Below are 18910 nucleotides of genomic sequence, written 5' to 3' on the forward strand. Positions count from 1 at the left end.
AATATGTGAAATTTGTGCATGTCTTTGTGGATGAGTCCAGTTTTTTTGTACAGACGCTCAAGTTGGCGGTCTTTGGCTTTCATTTAGCGGAGTTTAGGGGTAAACCAGGGGGCAGTGTGGGTAGTAGATGTAAGACGAGATATCTGAGATATCCTGCTTATCTATTGCAACAGAATTAAAAGACTTCCACAGCATTACAAATCCATGGAAAAATACTCAAAATATGTCATAAAAATATTCCTATGAAGCAGCAGGACCATAACCCGGCACAACAGACCAATTGTTTCAAATTTCTCATAGAAGGAGCACTGAGAAACTTTGCAGCAGTGGCAGCCAGGGTGGGAAATCTAACTTTGTTGATGCCCCAGTAATGACATGGGTTGTCTGAGCGTGGGACAGTTTGCTCTGTCAGATATGCTTGTATTTGAACTTGTGCGCTACAGCTACTTGCCCCTAAACCCTCATTATGCTCCTGCTTCTCAGTGTGGTTCTTTTTCAGAGGACTCCCTCCCTGCTGCCTCTGACTCAGCTGTGCTACTCTTTATTGACTCCTCCGCTGTCTCCACCTCTTTGGTCAGAGCAGCCTTAACATGCTTGATGCTTTCTGCCCTGGTGAAACATTAAAATATCTGTAAGGTATTCAACATACCTGCCTTTGAACCATGGATCCAGTAGTGTGGCAACAGCATACAAGCGCTCATCTTGGACGTCCTTGAATCTTCTACTCCAGCCTCTAGAAGGGACGTTTTCATAGTTTTCAGGCCTGTGTCCTCCTGGCTCTCACAAGCAAACAGTCATTTGAGTATTGTGACTGAGGGGATAACTTCAGCTGCAGCAGAGGTAGAGGAGCTGATCTGCTTAGTCAGTTCTTTAAAAGGTGCTAGAACAGTGATGCTTCGCTCCAGTAAGGCCCACTGGTTGGCTGTCAGGGTGGCTGGCTGGTTGTGGTCAGCTCCATGAGCTGGTCTTGAGTGTTTCTGCTCCAGTAAACTCTCAGTCATGTAAAATTAGCTGTTCCACCTCCTTGCCACATCTTGGTGCAAACGATTGATTGGCATCTGCAGCTTTTTCTGGATGTCCTCGCGGCGTGTAGTAGTAGCCAGCTGAGTGTCTGAAGTGGCCCACTATCCTCCTCCAAGTTGCCATGGCATCATTCACACTTCTCTGAACCCTTCCTGTAACACCAGCTGAAGCTCATGAGAAAAGCGTCCCAATCTGGACACACCGGACTCATCCATGGCTTTCTTCGTGTTGCTTGCATTGTCACTCACAGCAACAGGGACTTTTAAGTTGGGAAAGTTCCATTTTTCCAGCATGCTCTCAATGGCTTGGGCAATTGATGTCCCAGTATGTGACACCCTGAATTCTTGGGCATGCAGCACTGCACTTTGCACTATGAGGAGCAAATGTGGCTGTGGTCACCCAGTGTGCTGTTAAACTCAGGAATAACATGGAGCACACATCAGAAGTCCAGATGCCAGTAGTAAATCTAACCGCCTCCATAACTTTGAGCAAACAAGAAATATGTTCACTTACAGTTTTTGGACAGTTTGGGAAGGGCAGTTTCAGTTGTGGTTTAATATCGTGGCTCCATGTGCTCCATTAAGCAGCAAAATCTGACATTGTCAACAACGTAGAAGGGCTGTTCCTCTAAAATAATAAACTGGACAATTTTGTCGGTCATACTAATACACTTTCTGCATAATCGGATGCAAACTCATCGTTCTCCTTAGAGAGATGTGTCTTCAAATGCTATATCATGTTGCTCGTGTTGACGTTGGTTACACTGGTGCCTCTCCTCGAAATTACAGCCTTGCATACTTTACACGTTACCTTTTTACTCGTCAGACCTTCAAGGGTGAAATACTTCTGAATTGCCAACATTTAGCTCACTGTGTTAAGCACATCCAATGAGTTCTTCTTCTCTGCTCTAAAAACGGTGGCTCGTGCGTGCAGTGTTTCCTGCTGCTGCGAAGACCTGATTTCTGGTTTATAGAGCTAACATTAGCATGGCAAAACAACACAACATTTAAAGCTGAACGTAGTGGTATCAGAACAGTGCATAAACTCATGTACTCACTGATACCTGCATTTTTGGCAGTCTCAGACATATTTCAGATAATGGTATCAGAGTTGGAACAACCCTAATTATTCCTCATATGTCCTCGAGGAGGAAGTGAGGAAGGAGAGTGGGGTAGATAAAAATTACTTTTTAAGTCCTTTCCTATCCATTTTTCCTTAAACCCTATGAAAAATGTCACAGGGTCAAGGAAAGGTGGGAGTAAGAGGAGAGAACTTTCGCTAGGTGGATGTACGTACGTGACATGTGTTATTTGAGTAAAAACTACAATTTCATGTTCATGGACTACAAATTCGCATCTATCACTTGGCATGGTCTCTGTTTTTTATTGCAGTGAATGAAACATGAAAAAATCTTCAGGACGAGGCACTGTGACTGAACATCTAGAACAGCAGAAATGTTTTTCTTAATCTGAATCCTCTTCATAATCAGTATGACTAAAGACTAATATTTAAGTTCTTGTGTTTTGCAATGGTAATAAATTCTTTAGTTTTATTCTCTACCTACCCATTTTACTTTGAGTCTCTCATTTGTTATTATAGAAGTCTACTCTAGTCTTTCTTTCAGCTCATTATGTGAGAAGTACAATAAACCGCAAATTTTAAAAAACCTTCAGTGGTTACAGATATTTCTTGTCTTACTTTCATATTTATGATGAGAAATATAATAACCACAATTCAGAAATATGCAAACTTTATCACCTGAAAAGGTTGTGATTTATAACCTTTCTTCACACTAACTTTAACACTTCAAAAAAGCAAAACAAATGCAGTTTGAAATACTGACTTATTGATTTACTATTGAAAAATGAAAAAGAAAAGAAATAGGCTAGTTATATGTTGGACGATGTCCTCAAGACCACACTATCCGAGACCAAGACAAGACTAAGACTTTTGGGGGTCAAGAACAAGTCAAGACTGAGATAAGACCAATACCATAAAAATCAATTTTAAGAATCCATTAAAGGTCAAACAGTTAAAGAGCATTCTCTCTTGAATTTTAATTTTTCAAAATCTCAAATCTTAACAAATTAGTTCAACTAAATTCTTGTAAAAATAAATTCTTGCATGTATTTAAAAGCCACCGACAAGTCCGTAATTATTTTAAATACCTGAAAATGAGATTTTTATCCAGGTTGGTCAGGTGAATGAGGCCTAAAGTGTTCAGAGGTATTTCTGACTAGAAATAAGATGGACCGATGCCCGAAGTTTTGCAGGTGTCGCTATTTGTTGTTTTAACAAGGGTTTTCCTTATTATCACATTATTGAAGTCGAAGAAGAGCAGATCAGTGCTGGTCTTGACGGGTCTTGATAGAAAATCCAGAGTCTGGCCAGCCCGAGACCGAGCCATGAACGAGTAAAAATGCTCTTGAGACGAGACCAAGGCATTCAAAATGTGGTCTTGAGAACAGTCTCAAGACCCAGCCTGTTCTGGAGCACCACAGCACTAGCTGTCATGTCTGTAATATTCCTCTTCTCATCCTTATTTCCTCCCTTTTATCACATGAATCATCAGTTTGCATCTGTGCTAGTAACGTTACATTAAAACTGATCGTTTGTTTCGATGAATGCTCAACAGGAGCTTCACTTTAATTGAAGCTGATGCTAGAACTGTGGGTCGTCTTTTCATCTCTCTTTTGGCAAATAATAGTTCAGTGTTTCCTAGGCTAAAGGTGATAAAGGAGATTTTCAGTTAGAGGATTTGAACAGCCTTTATCATGGCCGCCACTGAAATACTTCTTAGTCTTAGTCGTTTCACTCTGTTAGGAATCTGTTAGTCATCTATAAATCATTTCCATCCTGTAGACGTCGCCTCATAAACATCATGTTTTAGACACGTAGCATTTTGTTGAAGATATGATTGAGGCGCCTTCAGAGGCATGCCCTCAGCTTGCTGTGGTTGTTCATGCATGCCAGCAAACGCTTATACAATGTGGTTTTTAAACACCTGGTAGTAATATCATATACCTGGATAAATGACTGGGAGCATTCTTACTACAGACATAAATGTCCCGTTAAATACTGTAGAAAAGAAATTCTGAAAACTCCTTTGACGACCCGAGAAAAACTGAGGATCCTGACCTGGACTTTGTGAAGGAGAGTCTACTGGAGTCTAGATGGTGAAATCCCATGTAGTTTTTCACATGGTGGAGAACATTATGCCACTGTTAAATTAGAATGATTGAATTTCAGGAGTGCCCCCACCATGGTGCTCGCCTGCTACCAATTAACCTGCTAGTTAATGAAATGTTCCAGGTATTTTGTTTTTTATTTTTCCACAACTTCCCTAGTCCTTTCTTGCTCCTGTCAGTACATTTTTGGAATGTACTGCAGGCATCAACCTCAGAATATTTGCTAATTTTAAAACAAAAAATAAAATGTAACAGTTTAAACATTGAAAATCTTGTCTCAGAGCTGGATTCAGTTGAACATAGGTGCCGAAGGATTTGCAAATCACTCTGTTCTGTTCATTTACATATAATATATCCCATCTTTTCAGGCTATTAGGTTTGTATCATGATGAAGAAGTGTAAGGCTCTGAGCTTCTTGGACAAGAGTTTAGAAGAAGCAAAAGCATTGCAGTGTAACTGAGGGTCAACTGAGATTAATGAGATGAGCTCTCAGCTACACTACCTTCCATCCTCTTACAGAATTTTTTTCCTGTGAACAATGAAAGAAATGCTCCGAGGATTCCCTCAAAGCAAAGGTTGAGTCATATTGCAGTACTGTATATTGGTGTTGTACAAAAACATGTTGAGTGGATTGCCTGCTGCTTACCATTCCCTCAGTCAATCCTTCCAAGACCCTGAAGGCATCTCCAGGGCTTGAGGAGCATCATTTATCTCCTCAAAAAATATGGAATTTTTAAGCATCAAGCCATGCCCAAGGATGCATAAAAGTGACTTTTATCCTCAAGGATAATGTTCCTGCGTCTTGGCATTTGCATGTTACTGTGCTTTTGTGTTTTATTTCAAAACAATGAATGCTTTCTGTGTTTTCTGCAGGCGTCTTCACTGCACCAGAAACTACATCCACATGCACCTGTTTGTTTCCTTCATGTTACGGGCAGTCAGCATCTTTGTGAAGGACAAAGTCGTCCATTCCAGTGCTGGGTTGCAGGACTTTGATTCTGCCCTGCTGGACAACCTAAAAACGGTCAGCATGGCACCGCTGGACAAGTCTCAGTATGTAAGTATTCATTTCTATTTGTCACTTACAGCTGCATGCATCGGCCTTGCAGTGCACGACGATGCTTTATGTGACAAACTGCTAAGGTCAACAGCTTTGTGAGTAGCTGTCAAGCTCTTTCACAAATATAGCCAACGACTTTGGAAAAAAAGCTGATAGCTATTCGCCAAGGATTCTTGTGCTGTGAAGTTTAGCTCCTGTTATTTATGGATTAGAACTGGTTCTCAGGTCAGCAGCACTGCAAAGATATCGGTCCAGATATTTTTGTTAGAAAAGCCTGAAAAAAATGTATTTTGCAAGATATGTGACCTTCAAAATCATAAGGCTTAAAACTATGTGACCGAAGCCAGATAAAGTTCCTGCAAGTTGTTATTCCAGTGGTTGAGAAAAATGGATACAAAGCCGTTTTCTTCAAAATGATCATTTTCGTTTTTTCTCATTTTATGCAAGTCCGACATTTAAACTACTCATTCGATGAAAAAAGTAACACAAATGTGATATTTAAAAGCATTAATTTTGTGTTCAAAAATGCCCTCTTTTCGTAGTTTCTGCAGGGAGATTGAGGGGCGGGGAAAGCGAAACTGCTGGGTGATTATTGGCCACTCAGCCTGCCATTGTCCCCAGTTTCGCCCATTGAGATGGACAATAACAAACACAGCATGGCTCAAACTCCAACCCCCATCGGCACGTAACTACAGCTGTTTCTAGTTATCACCTTTATCAACAAGCCTCAAGATGCACCCTGCAGCAAAGAAAAGTAGAAGAGATGATGAAGAAGCAGCAAGAATTATCAATAGACTTGGGATGACTTCAGGATCACTCGACAGTGAAAGTTTGGTGAAGGCGGATTTCCTATGGGAATATTTTGATGAGCGTCACCAGTCCGATTCAGAAGCTTGGTTTGGGTGGACTTTATGTAAATGTGGCTCTATTGTTCACGCTCATTACCTGGCCTGTCTGAAGGCAGGAAAAGTCCTGAAACTTTGAACCTGGTTTTCTCAGAACAAACAGGAACTAGACGTTAACATTCAAATGAGCATATCTTTGTAAAATATGCTCAGATTAAGGTGTATGATACACCATTTGAAAGCTTGGAATCTACGCTTTCATAATGTGTAAAAAACTCAAAAATGACCTCTGATGACTTGCAGGGGTTTTTAGCAGCTTTGGTCACCTATTAACTTTCAAGCAATTTCAAAGTCAGGGTCCAGGTTTTGCTGGAGCTTGGGGGATGCTGTCCTGATCCCATAACCTTCACATGCTTGTCCTTTATGTGTAACAAATCCAAAGTGGTGTTCATATCTCCACATCTAAAAGTGGTCCTCATTTTAACCACTTTGTCATTCCTCTCTTCCTCCTCCTTATTTGTTGTATGGGTGTGAGTTTAAAGGGGTGCTTGATTTGTTTTCTCTTTGCTCCCCTTTTGCACATAGTGGGAGGGTTTACAGCAGTGCAAGTAAGGAGATTATTTGTAGTGACTGTAACTAAAATATGAGCCTGTCTTAATGGCAGCATCACAAGCACTGAACAAACTGGGTATTGCTATATAAAAACTTCCCTTCATGGATTTCAAAGGCTATAGATCCTGTTCGGTAAAACTATGATGTAATCAAATTGACAATCAATGATGCTACCACTCACCCCAGTGTCTTTGGTTGAGTCTTTCTCAGTGTCTGATCAGCTGAATAGCCGCTCTCCTCTGATAAGTTGACTCTGGTTTGATTAATTTGTCATCTTAAAAGATTTAATGATGCAAGATGTTAGATTTTAGCAAAATCTCAGACTTAACTCCTAATTACACCATCTGCCGATGCTGACATTTACTTTCAGATGAAGAGGTCAAAAACTGACAAATCTCCTCTGCTTCTGTCAAGCTCCATGCACTTTGGAAGTTTAGTCAGTCCATTAAAAACTGTGTGACAGCCAGCCAACAGGAAAAATCTCAAGTAATGACTGCACAAGATGTCTCTTTTTTTGTTCCAACTCTATTCGTTATAACTCAAAGCCTTTATTATCCAAATAGCTGTAATCTTCATTTTTGTTGCACTTTTTAAGAGGAAATACCATGGGAAAAAATAACACTGTTGTACTTTCGAACATTTATTTGAGCATCTGGAGAATCTACCAGCCTAAAACATGCGAAATCAGTCAACAGACATTTGTCAGCGGTCCAGCTCTGTCTGAAAACATGAAATCTGACCTGCTGTTCAGAATCTGTGCTCCTTGTGACCTTAAAATGAGTCATTACATCAATACCTGCAAACACAGATCTCCACCCACAGCCATAGAACCAAACACTGTACATTTAGGGTTAGGGTTCTAAAGAGACCCAAACCAAGACTGGATCAAAAACCTCCTCTGGTGCTTGATCCATGGCATAATTTGACCAAAGCACAGCCTTGACAACATGTTACGTTTTTTTTTTTTTTTTTTTTTTCAACAATGGAAAATAACTGGACTTGATTGAAACATGTGAAAAAGTTCTGCACAACAGAAATATACACCCCTGATCAAAAGTTTAAGACCAAAAAAACAGAAATAAAAGTTTCAATAAGGGACTCAGTGATGAGTAGCTCCACAGTTCTTATTGATCACTTGAAAACTTCATTTCGGTATGATTGATGCGAGTGTTTCCAGGAGGCTAGTGGGAACGTTGATCCAAGTGGTGAAGATGGCTTCACGAAGGGCATCCACTGTCTGGAACTGATGTCCATTTTTTGTAAACTTCCCTTCCCATCCATCCCCAAATGTTCTCAGTTGGATTTAGATCAGGAGAACATGCAGTATGATCTAAGTGAGTGACGTTATTCTCCTGGAAGAAGTCCTTTGTCAGGTGGGCGTTGTGAACTGCAGCGTTGTCCTGTTGAAAATCCCAGTCATACCACACAGACGAGGACCCTCAGTCACGAGGGACGCCCGCTGCAACATCTCCACATGGCCAGCCGCCGTTTGACGCCCCTGCACAATCTGAAGCTCCATTGTTCCACTGAAGGCAAAGCAGCCATGATGACGCTCCCTCCACTGTGCTGCGTAAAAAACATCTCCAGTGGGATCTCCTTGTCATACCAGTAACGTTGGAAGCCATCAGGACCATCAAGGTTCTTTTTTTCCTTCTCTGAGAATAAAACGTTCTTTCACCTTTCAGTGTCCCATGTTTGGTGCTCCCTTGCAAAGTCCAAACAGGCAATTTTGTGGCGTTGAAGGAGACGAGGCCTTTGAAGACGTTTTTTTGATTTTTAAGCCCTTCCCTCACAGATGCATCTGATGGTTATTAGGCTGCAGTCGGCACCAGTAACGGCCCTAATTTGGGTTGAGGATTGTCCTGTGTCTTAACTGACAGCCAATCAGATCCTCCAGCTCAGCGCTAGTGAAATTTTACCGGGTCTACCTCTTGACTTTTTGTTCCATAACCCTCAGGATCTTTTAAGAAATTCAAAATGACTGTCTCACTGTGTCTGACCTCAGCAGCACTGGTGCGTTGCCAGAGGCCTTGCTTATGCAGCTCAACAATCCGACCACATTCAAAGACAGAAAGCTTTATTGCCTTTTCCATCAGGAGGTCATGACAGTGTGAATACCTGACAAAAATGACATTGAATCCACATTTTTGTGCAGAGTTTGGGTTTTAAAGGCTGTGGTTTTAAACTTTTGATCAGCTGATGAACAGCAAATTTCATTTTAATTGTTGTTTTCAGTAAATTGCTTACTCATTTTTTTTTTTGTCTCACTCCCATTTCTCCTTTTTTGCATTCCGAAGCTCCACTTAGAGGCTTCTTAAAGGGGGCATATTATGCAAAAATCACTTTTTCGGGCTTTTCTAACACAATTATGTGCCCCTGGCCGGTCCACAATCCCCTCAAGTACCAGAAAAATCCATTCCCTCTCTCTCTCTCTTTTTCCACCTTTCAGAAAATGTGTGCTGAAACAAGCCGTTCTCAGATTTTACATCTAGTGACCTCACCAGGGGCCTAAGCACCTGCCCCCAGGTTTGGTTGGCCCTCCCCCACTTAGGGGAAAGTTCCACCCTCCTCTACTGATCCCCTCAGCTGCCAGCTGGATAGCTCAGTGGGTTACCCTGCTGACTATGGTCTGGAAGATTGATGGTTTGAATCCCAGCCTGAACTTTGGCAAAAAAAAAAAAGGGTCTGGAATATCATGAGTGTTGCATCCATTTCCTGAGAGGGGTGTGGTCAGGGGCAGAGTTACACAGCTAATTACCATTTAAAGCCACATACACAGAAACAGCTCGTTGTGAGCAGGGCTGAAACAGACAGTTTTTAGACATACAAAAATCCAATACTGGAGTGTTTTTTCAGCAATAAACTTCACAGACATGTTTTGGGGACCTCTGAGAACAATATAAACTTGTCTTAAAAGGGTAAAATATGTCACCTTTAAGATCCAACAGGGCAAAATGTAAATTCTTGCATATTTTTAACTGGTCTTAAAATTTTGATCAGGAGTGTATGTGTGGATAAGATTATACACCTGCTGCATTCTCCCCTGTCAAAGCATGGCTCTCTCCATCTAACAACTCTCCCTGCACATATTAAACACAGTAATATGGGAGATGTGTTCCACTCTGCTGTTCACTGAGGGATCAGGGTCTAAATGTTAATTTGTTAATTACAGACGCCGGTGCTTTATGTTTATGTTTGGAGTGTCTGTCAGCTGTGCTGCAGCCAAACACAGAGATTGATTGTAAAAGCAAAGGATCTGATTCACCAAGGATTATGCAGCTTTCAGCAGACCAAAGTGCTTCCCACTGAAAACATAATAGCCGAACAATACAGGAGATCATAGACAAGACCAAATAACATAGAAAACACACTCTCAGGGAGGAAAATGTAGCTTTGATTGGAGAAGTCTATAAGCAGTATCAAACACAAAGGAAAAAAGGTGTGTTCTGAGCTGAGCCTTGAGTGAATGTAAAGTGTTTGCACCTCTAATTGGAGGAAGCAGATGAATAAGCATGGTCATCTCTAAGTCTGTGCTGGACTCTAGGGACGACAAGGAGGGACTGCTCAGTGGATCTGAGGGACCATGGTGGGATACATGGGATTAAAAGGTTTGATAAATAGGAGACCAGCAATAAAATTTTAAAATGTACTCTAAAATCAACTGGTAGCCAATGATGGGAGGCGAGGGGGGGTGATGAGCTCCCGTTTGCCTGTACCTGTTGAAAATCTGGCTGCAGCGTTTTGCACATATTGCAGGCAATGTGAAAAAAGTGTGGATACATTTTTCAGTGTCTGTAAAAGAAGAAACGGTTTTATTTTGGCTAAAGATGGTATTTTGTATAAACAGCCAACCATTCTTGTGCAACCTATAACTGTGTACATGAAAGAAAAAGGCCCCGTGATTTAAAAACACACAAAAGCTTGACAATGCTTTTTTTAAGTTAGAGTCAGTGTTACCTTTGACAGATCTTTTCAATCTAAGTCTTAGTGGTACGATTAAAATGTTCACTGGTTTCAGTCTCGAGTCACAAAAATGAAATTTTATAAAATGGTGGTCCAAATTTCCCATCACTTATGTGACAGTATTTGACCTCTGCTGCCACCAGACAGTCAATAGCATCATGAAAAACCTTGAAATTTGCAGTTACGCTGCAATTTATATTTAAAGGAGTGCTATCAGCCTGGTTGGAGACTCATATTCTATGGCTGTTTTGAAAGATGTTTATTTTGTTTGCTTTGAAAGATAATATTTCACATTTTAAGCCCACCCCTCAAATATCAAAAGTCATTATGTATTACTCCTTTAAATATGCCAAAAATTAAATAGTTTTTAAGTTTACTGGAGTAGATTTACAGACCAGTTGTTTTACCTCTACTTGAGTAAATTTGATTCATAGACACTGCACTTTGACTTCAGTATATTATTTCAGTCTTTCCTCCCCTTAAACCAGAAATTAAAACAGCAAAGTGAGCAGAGTTCGAACAACAATATTTGTCATCTGTCCCTTTTATGTACTAAGAAAAAATAACAATTACATTTTTAAATTTTTGAATGCAGAGATCCATATCTATCCTTTGAATATCTTGAACTTTTACATTATTATGGAAAATACAGAGTATTATCTACTAACTTTTAATCTGGGTGAGAATTATTAAATTATAAATAACCGTTTGATCCATCAAAAATCAGCTTGGCAAAATTTGAATCATCACAGTGGTTTTTTCTACACATGAGGACCTATATACCTTAAGCCACACCGAGAGCAGCTCACAGGTTGACGGACGGAAAAACCTCATGTTTTTATGAAGTTTGTTAAGATTTGTGATGTCCCATGAAGGGAACTTCCATCGAAATAGGCTTAAAAAGCTGTTTTTACTGTATCATCCTCTGGAGATTTGTGGGAATAAAGAACTGCGACACCACAATTTGGCTCTTTTGGACCCTGTGTCTGTGTCGTTCTCTGGAAGCATGGGTTTTTATGTCTGCCAGGCCACTGTGCTCCCCAGAAAACACTTGTTAGCACACACTGCATTTGGAATTTTACTCACTTTCACCGCGCTGTCCAACAAAGTGTCTAATTCTCCCGCTCACTTCTATGTATGTATAACTACTCCTGCGTCACGAGTGTCTGAAGCTGTCACCTCTCCCTCCTGCTCCACGTTTTGAGAAGAGAAGACCCACCTTACTCAGCCTCTGATTGGCTCTATGTTTTAGTTGACCAATCCAACCGAAAAATGCAACAAGTATTAACCAATCAGTGGCAGAGTAGGACATGTAGGATGAAAATACAGAACAAATAGTGTCCTGTATTGACTCAAAACGGGACGCTGCGTTTAACTGTCAAATGCGGGATGATTCCATATTTTTAAGGGACGGGTGGCAGTCCTACTTGCAAAGTTCCCACTTGAACAGTTTGGGCCCGGTAAGAAAGTGACAGGAACAGTCAGTGTCGAGGGGCAGTATTTTTGGGGACGGCGGAGTTGTGACATAAACAAGCAGCAACAAGATGCCAGTCAATCATGGTGGAAGAGATTAGTGTGGATGCTGCTAAAGCGCCAGTTTTATCAGAACTTGATGAAATTTCTTTGTTGAACAAAGAACAGCAGTGAGTTGTTTTCTTTTCAAAAACAACAAAAGTCGTGTACTGACATGTCTGCAGTCACCATGGTTCGCGTTATGTGTTTCTGTAGGGGCGCAGCTTGGTCACGTTTTTTGTTGCTCCGATTGGCCCGTAAAGATGTGACAGACAGAACGTTCATTCAATCACCCTCTGTTTTTTTTTTTCTTTCCCAAAGGCTCTGCCCTTTCCCAAATACTGCCTATGAGTGGTTTACCAGATGGATGTGTGAAACAAATCCGTCTGGCATGCCAGGTTAGAAACCTTGCACATATTTCTGGCATAAGTGGTGGGAAAAGTGGTTAAAAAGTGGCACGATTAATAATTTCACCATTAGGACCCAATAACACACTTTTCAGCTCTACAGTGAGGTGGCTGAGGAGCCAGTGCTACTGATATAGCACACATGTATTGATATCATCAATAAATCACAGCTGTGGAGGGCCCATTCTCTGGGTTTGTTAGGGGTCCAGCCATATCTGCTAGTAGGCCTGTATGTCTTGTTTTCAGTATTAATCTCACCAAATGACTATGTTTTTGTTTTACATTTAACTAATTTTATACATATATTTCATTGAATTGAAAAATATACGGTTTGAAATCATCTATGAAATATTTCCAGTTTTTTGAGGCATCTGGTGAACCCCCTCTCAATGTCTAGCGACCTCCAGGGGGTCCCCACCCCTATATTGAGAACCAAAGATCTGGAAAACATTCAAGGCTGCACAGTAGCACAGGGGATGGTGCTGATGCCTCACAGCAAGAAAGTTGGAATGGTTTGAACCCCAGTCAGGACCTTTCAATGTGGAGTTTGCATGTTCTCCAGTGCATACGTGGGTTCTCTCCAGGTAGTCCATCGTCTGTTGGTGAAATGGTGACTCTAAATCAGCTGTAGGTGAGAGTGTGAGTGTGACTGGTTGTCTGTCCCTGTGATTGACCTGTGACCAGTCCAGGATGTACCCCACCTCTTGCCCAACGACAGTTGGGATAGACTTCAGTCACCTCTGCGACCCTGAACGGGATAAATGGTGAAGAAAATGGACAGACAGCAATTCCACCTCCTGTGTATGTAAAGTCTGTAAATACTACTTCAGCACTGCTGCCATTAACAGCTCTAACCAGGGGTGGATCTTAGCTGCTCTGCATGTTCTCCATGTGAAGAACCACTACAGATGAGGAGTGTGAAAGTGTTGTTTTTCTTTGAGTAGTCCTTTCTTGCTCCCTTCAGGGAAGAAGCTATGATTTTAACAGTGGAACTCATTATATGTCGAGCATGGTGCTTACCGAACACATTAATATTATCTCTGCTTTAATAGAACGCAGCATCATTCTGAAGGTAGGAGGGTGAGGTTCACATGAATGGTCAGAATTTCTGTGGGTGCGGGCACAGAGAGAAAACAGTCCTGCACATGTGACTGTGTTTAAAAGTGGAAATGAGATTGAAATGTCACAGTTAGACATCAATAAAGATAAATAAACACAGTAGGTGCATTACAGTGTGGCACATATTTCTTTCTGTCAATAGGCTGATCCCTCATGTTGGCCCATGTCTTCTTTGTCAGGACAAATGGAAAAACATCTCTTTTATCTGGTCAGACCAGCGGTTGTTAGACTTTCTCTCTCCCAAAATTCTGTCATACTATGTTATTACCTGTCATTTTAATTTCAATTGTTGCAGTGATAATGAAACACAGTCATAATTGCATTTGCTTTTAAAACAAACAACAAAACAGATTATGCATTTGTTAGAGCCTGGGGAGACAACGTTTATAGTTGTTGTTTGTTTTCTCTTTAGTGACAGCAGGAAAGATAATCCAACATGACAAATGCAATTAAATATGAACATTTATAGACCACACACACGTGGACAGAATTGTTGGGACCCTTCTGGGAAAGAAAGAAAAACCCACAGTGGTCCCTGAAATCACTTGAAACTGACAAAAGTGATAATAAAAAAAAGATTTACTGAAAATTAGCTAATGAAAATCAGACATTGCTTTTGAACTGCTTTTGGTTCAACAGAATCATTTTAAAAACAAACTAATGAAACTGGCCAGGAAAAAAATGATGCTACCCATGACTTAATGCTTGGTTGCACAATGTTTTCAGGCAATCCAGTTATTTCTGTAACTCTCAACGAGACCTCTGCGCCTGTCCCAGGTATTTTGGTCCACTCCTTGTGAGCAAACTGCTCCAGCTGATTCAGGTTTGAAGGCTGCCTTCTCCAGACTGCATGTTTCAGCTCCTTCCACAGATGTTCAATAGGATTTAGATCAGGGCTCACAGAAGGCCACTTCAGAATAGTCCAGTGTTTTGTTCTTAGCTGTTTTTAGCTCTGTGTTTCAGGTCATTATCCTGTTGGAGGATCCATGACCTGTGACTGAGACCAAGCTTTCTGACACTGGGCAGCACATTTGGCTCCAGAATGCCTTGATAGTCTTGAAATTTCATTGTCCCCTGCACAGATTCAAGACACCCTGTGCCAGATACAGCAAAGCAGCCCCAGAACATAACCGAGCCTCCTCCATGTTGCACAGTAGCTACAGTCTTCTTTTGTTTGAATGCTTCATTTTTGCGTCTGTGAGCAGAGAGCTGATGTGACGTACCAAAAGCCCCAGTGTGTCTGTCCAAAAGGAATTCTTCCAGAAGCTTTGGGCTTGTTGATATGCATTATGGCAAATTCTACTATGTTTTTTATGATTTGCTTTTAACAGTGGAGTCTTCCTCGGTCGTCTTCCATTAAGTCCTCTTTGGCTCAAACAGCAACGGTACCGTCTCTTCAATTTGTCCTTAATTTTCCTCTTGTGGCCACATTCAGGGAGGTTGGCTACAGTCCTGTGGACCTTAAACTTCTGAATAATATGTTCAACTGTAGTCACAGGAACATCAAGCTGCTTGGAGATGGTCTTATAGCCTTTACCTTTAACATGCTTGTCCATAATTGTCTTTTTTCAATCTCCTGGGACAACTGTCTCTCTTTGAAGACACCTGTGATGCAAATAACAGGGCACACCTTAGTTTAACATGTCCCTATGGTTGAATTATTTTACATATTTTCTAGGGCTAACATCAATTTTGTCCATTTCTTTTTAATTATTATTCTGTTGAACCACAATTCAAAAGCATGTCTGGTTTTCATTAGTTAATTTTCAGTATTTTTTTATTATTATTATTATTGTCAGTTTAAAGTTATTTTAGTGACCATTGTGGGTTTTCTGTCTTTGATGGAGGGTACCAATTTTTCCTGGTCTACATGGCCTTAAACTTGGGGCTCTTTCAGTGTAATAAAACATCAGTTTGCAGTGCTGTGATTTTTTTCTGTATATATTGGGTTTTTGCCTCTGGCAGATGACTTCTCATGGTTGTTTTTATTTTCTTCTGAGAACTGAACCCACGCTCTGCAACCACAATGAGAACTGGTTTTACCAGCAGTAAAGCCAGCAGAGTTTTGTTTACAGGAAACTTTCCTCCTCAGGAGGACATTACTCAGTAAGATAACGGACAGAAGTGAAAGTGGAAATTTGGATCCTGTGAGTACTCATTTCAGCAGTAGGCAGTCTAGCATCATTTCGCTCTGCTGCACCAGACCAGCATCTTTAGCGCCCTGTGACAGTCACAGGGGGCTGACTGGGAAATGTCTGTGCATCAGCACAAGTGACACTAGATTGCACTCAATATTCTAACCTAACCAGTTATGGACAGACTTCAACATCCTCCACCACTGTGTAGAAACATTGTCAGAGGAAAATATTTGCTTTACACAAACCTGGAAGAGACACCCTTTGCACTGATCCTGTTAGCAGTAATGATGCATTGTTTTGTTTTTCTTACAAACCTGCTCATCTGTTGTGCTTGTTTATAGTCCTCTTGACGATGTTGCTGAGTTTCCTCAGTTATTTTATAGTGTTAGGTATTTGAGGGATTTTGCATGGCTGACATGAGTAACACTGATCGAATACTTTTCATCTATTTACTCAGTCTTTCGAGAAGTGGAGGACCTCAGGCTGTCATTGTGATTGACCCAGTTTTTCAGGAAAACTCCTTTAATAGACAATCATGGTAGCATCATCTGATACCAGTTAACCAACATCCTCTCATTTCTGTCCGTGCTTTTGGTTGAATCTTTTTTTCTCTTGCTTGAATCTGGTACCCAATCATGGCAGTGTTTTCTCTGCAGCCTGCTAAACCTGGGGTCCCTGCTTTATACAGCTGAAATGCAGAATAGGTACTGATACAATGTGCACTGATGAATTGACCCACAGTGGAGAAATGTCATGGATTTTTAATGTCTGATGAAAACTAAAATACATTTCAGTCTAGTTTCAGTCATCTTGAAGAAAACTAAACTTACTTTTTGTCATTTTTAGCCATCAAAGATCTCTTTTTTGGCTAGTCTTAGTCTAGTCTAGTGGTTATCAAACTTTTAGGGGCTAGGGACCCCTCACAGGTCAGAACATTTTTCAAGGACCCCCACATAACCCTCATGTTAATTAAACATATGTTAACTGCCATTTCTACTCCTAGATGCTTTATTTTAAACTCTTCAACCCAAATACAAACTCTTGTCCAGCTGAGTGTGGCTTCTTACTTTTTGCGATCCAAATAAGAATCCCTCTTTTTCTGAGGTTGTGGTCAGGTTCACCATTCGTGTTTTGGCTGGCAGATATGTTCCTCACCCTTTCCCTTTGTTTTGTCTTTAAACTCTGCATGCTTTGTTATCAGACACTTTAGCTTGGTGGTTTCATGGCTTCACATGAAGACACACAACACATTTTGGTCTTCCGTCACTATACTCAATAAAACCAAACTCCAGATAGCTGTCATCATGTTTTCTCAGTTTAAAGGTTTGGGCCTAGCATCACTTGATAAAGTGGCTTAAATATTTAGTGACTGGTTTAGTGTGGTTGGTTTATGGCACCGTGATCCCTATATGTATTCATTTGATTTTGAATGACAGGGAATTACTTCAATAATTTGTTTTGAATTATTTCACTGACCAGGCTGCACAGCAGCACAGGGGTTAGCGCTGTTGCCTCACAGTAAGAAGGTCCCTGGTTCGCTTCCTGGTCAGGGCCCTTCTGTGTGGAGTTTGCATGTTCTCCCCATGCATGCATGGGTTCTCTCCGGGTACTCCGGCTTCCTCCCACCACCAAAAACATGCTCATTAGGTTAATTGGTGGCTCTAAATTGGCCATAGGTGTGAATGTGAGCGTACCTGGTTGTCTGTCTTTATGTGTCAGCCCTGCAATTGACTGGCGACCAGTCCAGGGTGTGCCCCGCCTCTCGCCCAATGACAGCTGGGATAGGCTTCAGCCCCGCGACCCCCAATGGGATAAGCGGTATAGAAAATGAATGGATGGACATTTTGCTGACCCCCAAGCTGTGGCTCGACTCCCACAGGGGTCCCCCAGACCTCAGTTTGAGAACCACTGGTCTAGTCAGCAAAATCATCACAGATCTGGTTGATGTTCCAAGTGTTTTATCTGAGATCTACAACTTTCTGAGTCATTTTTTGCTCCTGTCACAACTTTTTTAAGAGTGTTGCAAGCAAAAACATTTTGAAGTTTTCTGTATTTCCAAAAAAAGAGAAAAAAGTTTATTAGTTCAGCACTAAATATCTAATTTTTTGTGCTGAATTCGGTTAGGATTAAATGGATTTGCAAATGTGTTTTTGTTCATTTTTTGAAGAACATCCAAACTTATTTGGAATTAGGGTATTGTTATCCAACAACAAAGAATAACAAATAAAGATCTTGGGGTATTAAGAGGATTTAATTTTCCTGATCCTAAGTACATCCTTGTTCATTTTGATCATTTTTGTCGTGACAGACAGAGGCACTGTCTGTCTTAACCAGGTTAGATATGGGTTTTATAATCCTGTTTTTGGATTCATTCCTTGATGAAGGGGCATGAGGAGCTGGAGGCTGAATTGTCAACCATGATATAAATGTTCAATAAGCCATACATTTTCAGCCCCAACCAGCCCATTAACTCTATACCCTGGCAGTACATGGAGACTAAGTGAAGAATAATCATACAGCGATTATATCATAGAGTGCTTCATAATTATAGCTGTGGATCAGCCATAAAGCTTTGAGCATGTTCATGAAATGACTTTATATTTGGCATTTATTGCTGGTATTACAGGGAAAAAAATCCACATGTCAATGTCAAAATGAAAATTTAGACCTCACTTGTTGAACGTTGATGTAGCACAGGTTGTCCTTTGGCTCACAGGGTTTAAAGCATCTCTGCCCAAGGAAACTGTGAGGTTATGGAGATTGGCTGAGGGTCTGCCCTCCAGCCCCTAGAGTCAGTCTCACTCACATGTCATTTTCACACCCAGCCAAGTGCAGAGACAGTCAGAGTACATGAATGCTGTTGGAAAGGTTAATGCAAGATGGATTCACCAGTGAAACAAGGAAACGGGTGTATCCATCTGCTTTGCAAGGTTAGGTTTACAGTGGTAAGAGAGGCTTGAAATGGGTAAAAAAAAAAAAAAAATTGTAAAAATGGGTTAACAGGAGCACTCAACAGTTGTGAAAACTGGATTAAGAGTGGCAA

At 40.9% G+C, this 18910-nt stretch overlaps 1 protein-coding gene across 1 annotated transcript in view; it reads left to right on the forward strand.

Annotated features, from left to right (window-relative positions):
• Window positions 1-18910, forward strand: part of pth2ra (parathyroid hormone 2 receptor a) — a 205870-nt gene that overhangs the window by 70692 nt on the left and 116268 nt on the right. Inside the window, exon 7 of the mRNA XM_041807123.1 lies at window positions 5085-5268. Coding sequence (XP_041663057.1) covers window positions 5085-5268 — 184 coding nt within the window. The remainder of the gene's footprint in view (window positions 1-5084; window positions 5269-18910) is intronic.

The sequence above is a fragment of the Cheilinus undulatus genome, linkage group 15 (assembly GCF_018320785.1).
Source record: "Cheilinus undulatus linkage group 15, ASM1832078v1, whole genome shotgun sequence".
Lineage (NCBI taxonomy): Eukaryota > Metazoa > Chordata > Actinopteri > Labriformes > Labridae > Cheilinus > Cheilinus undulatus.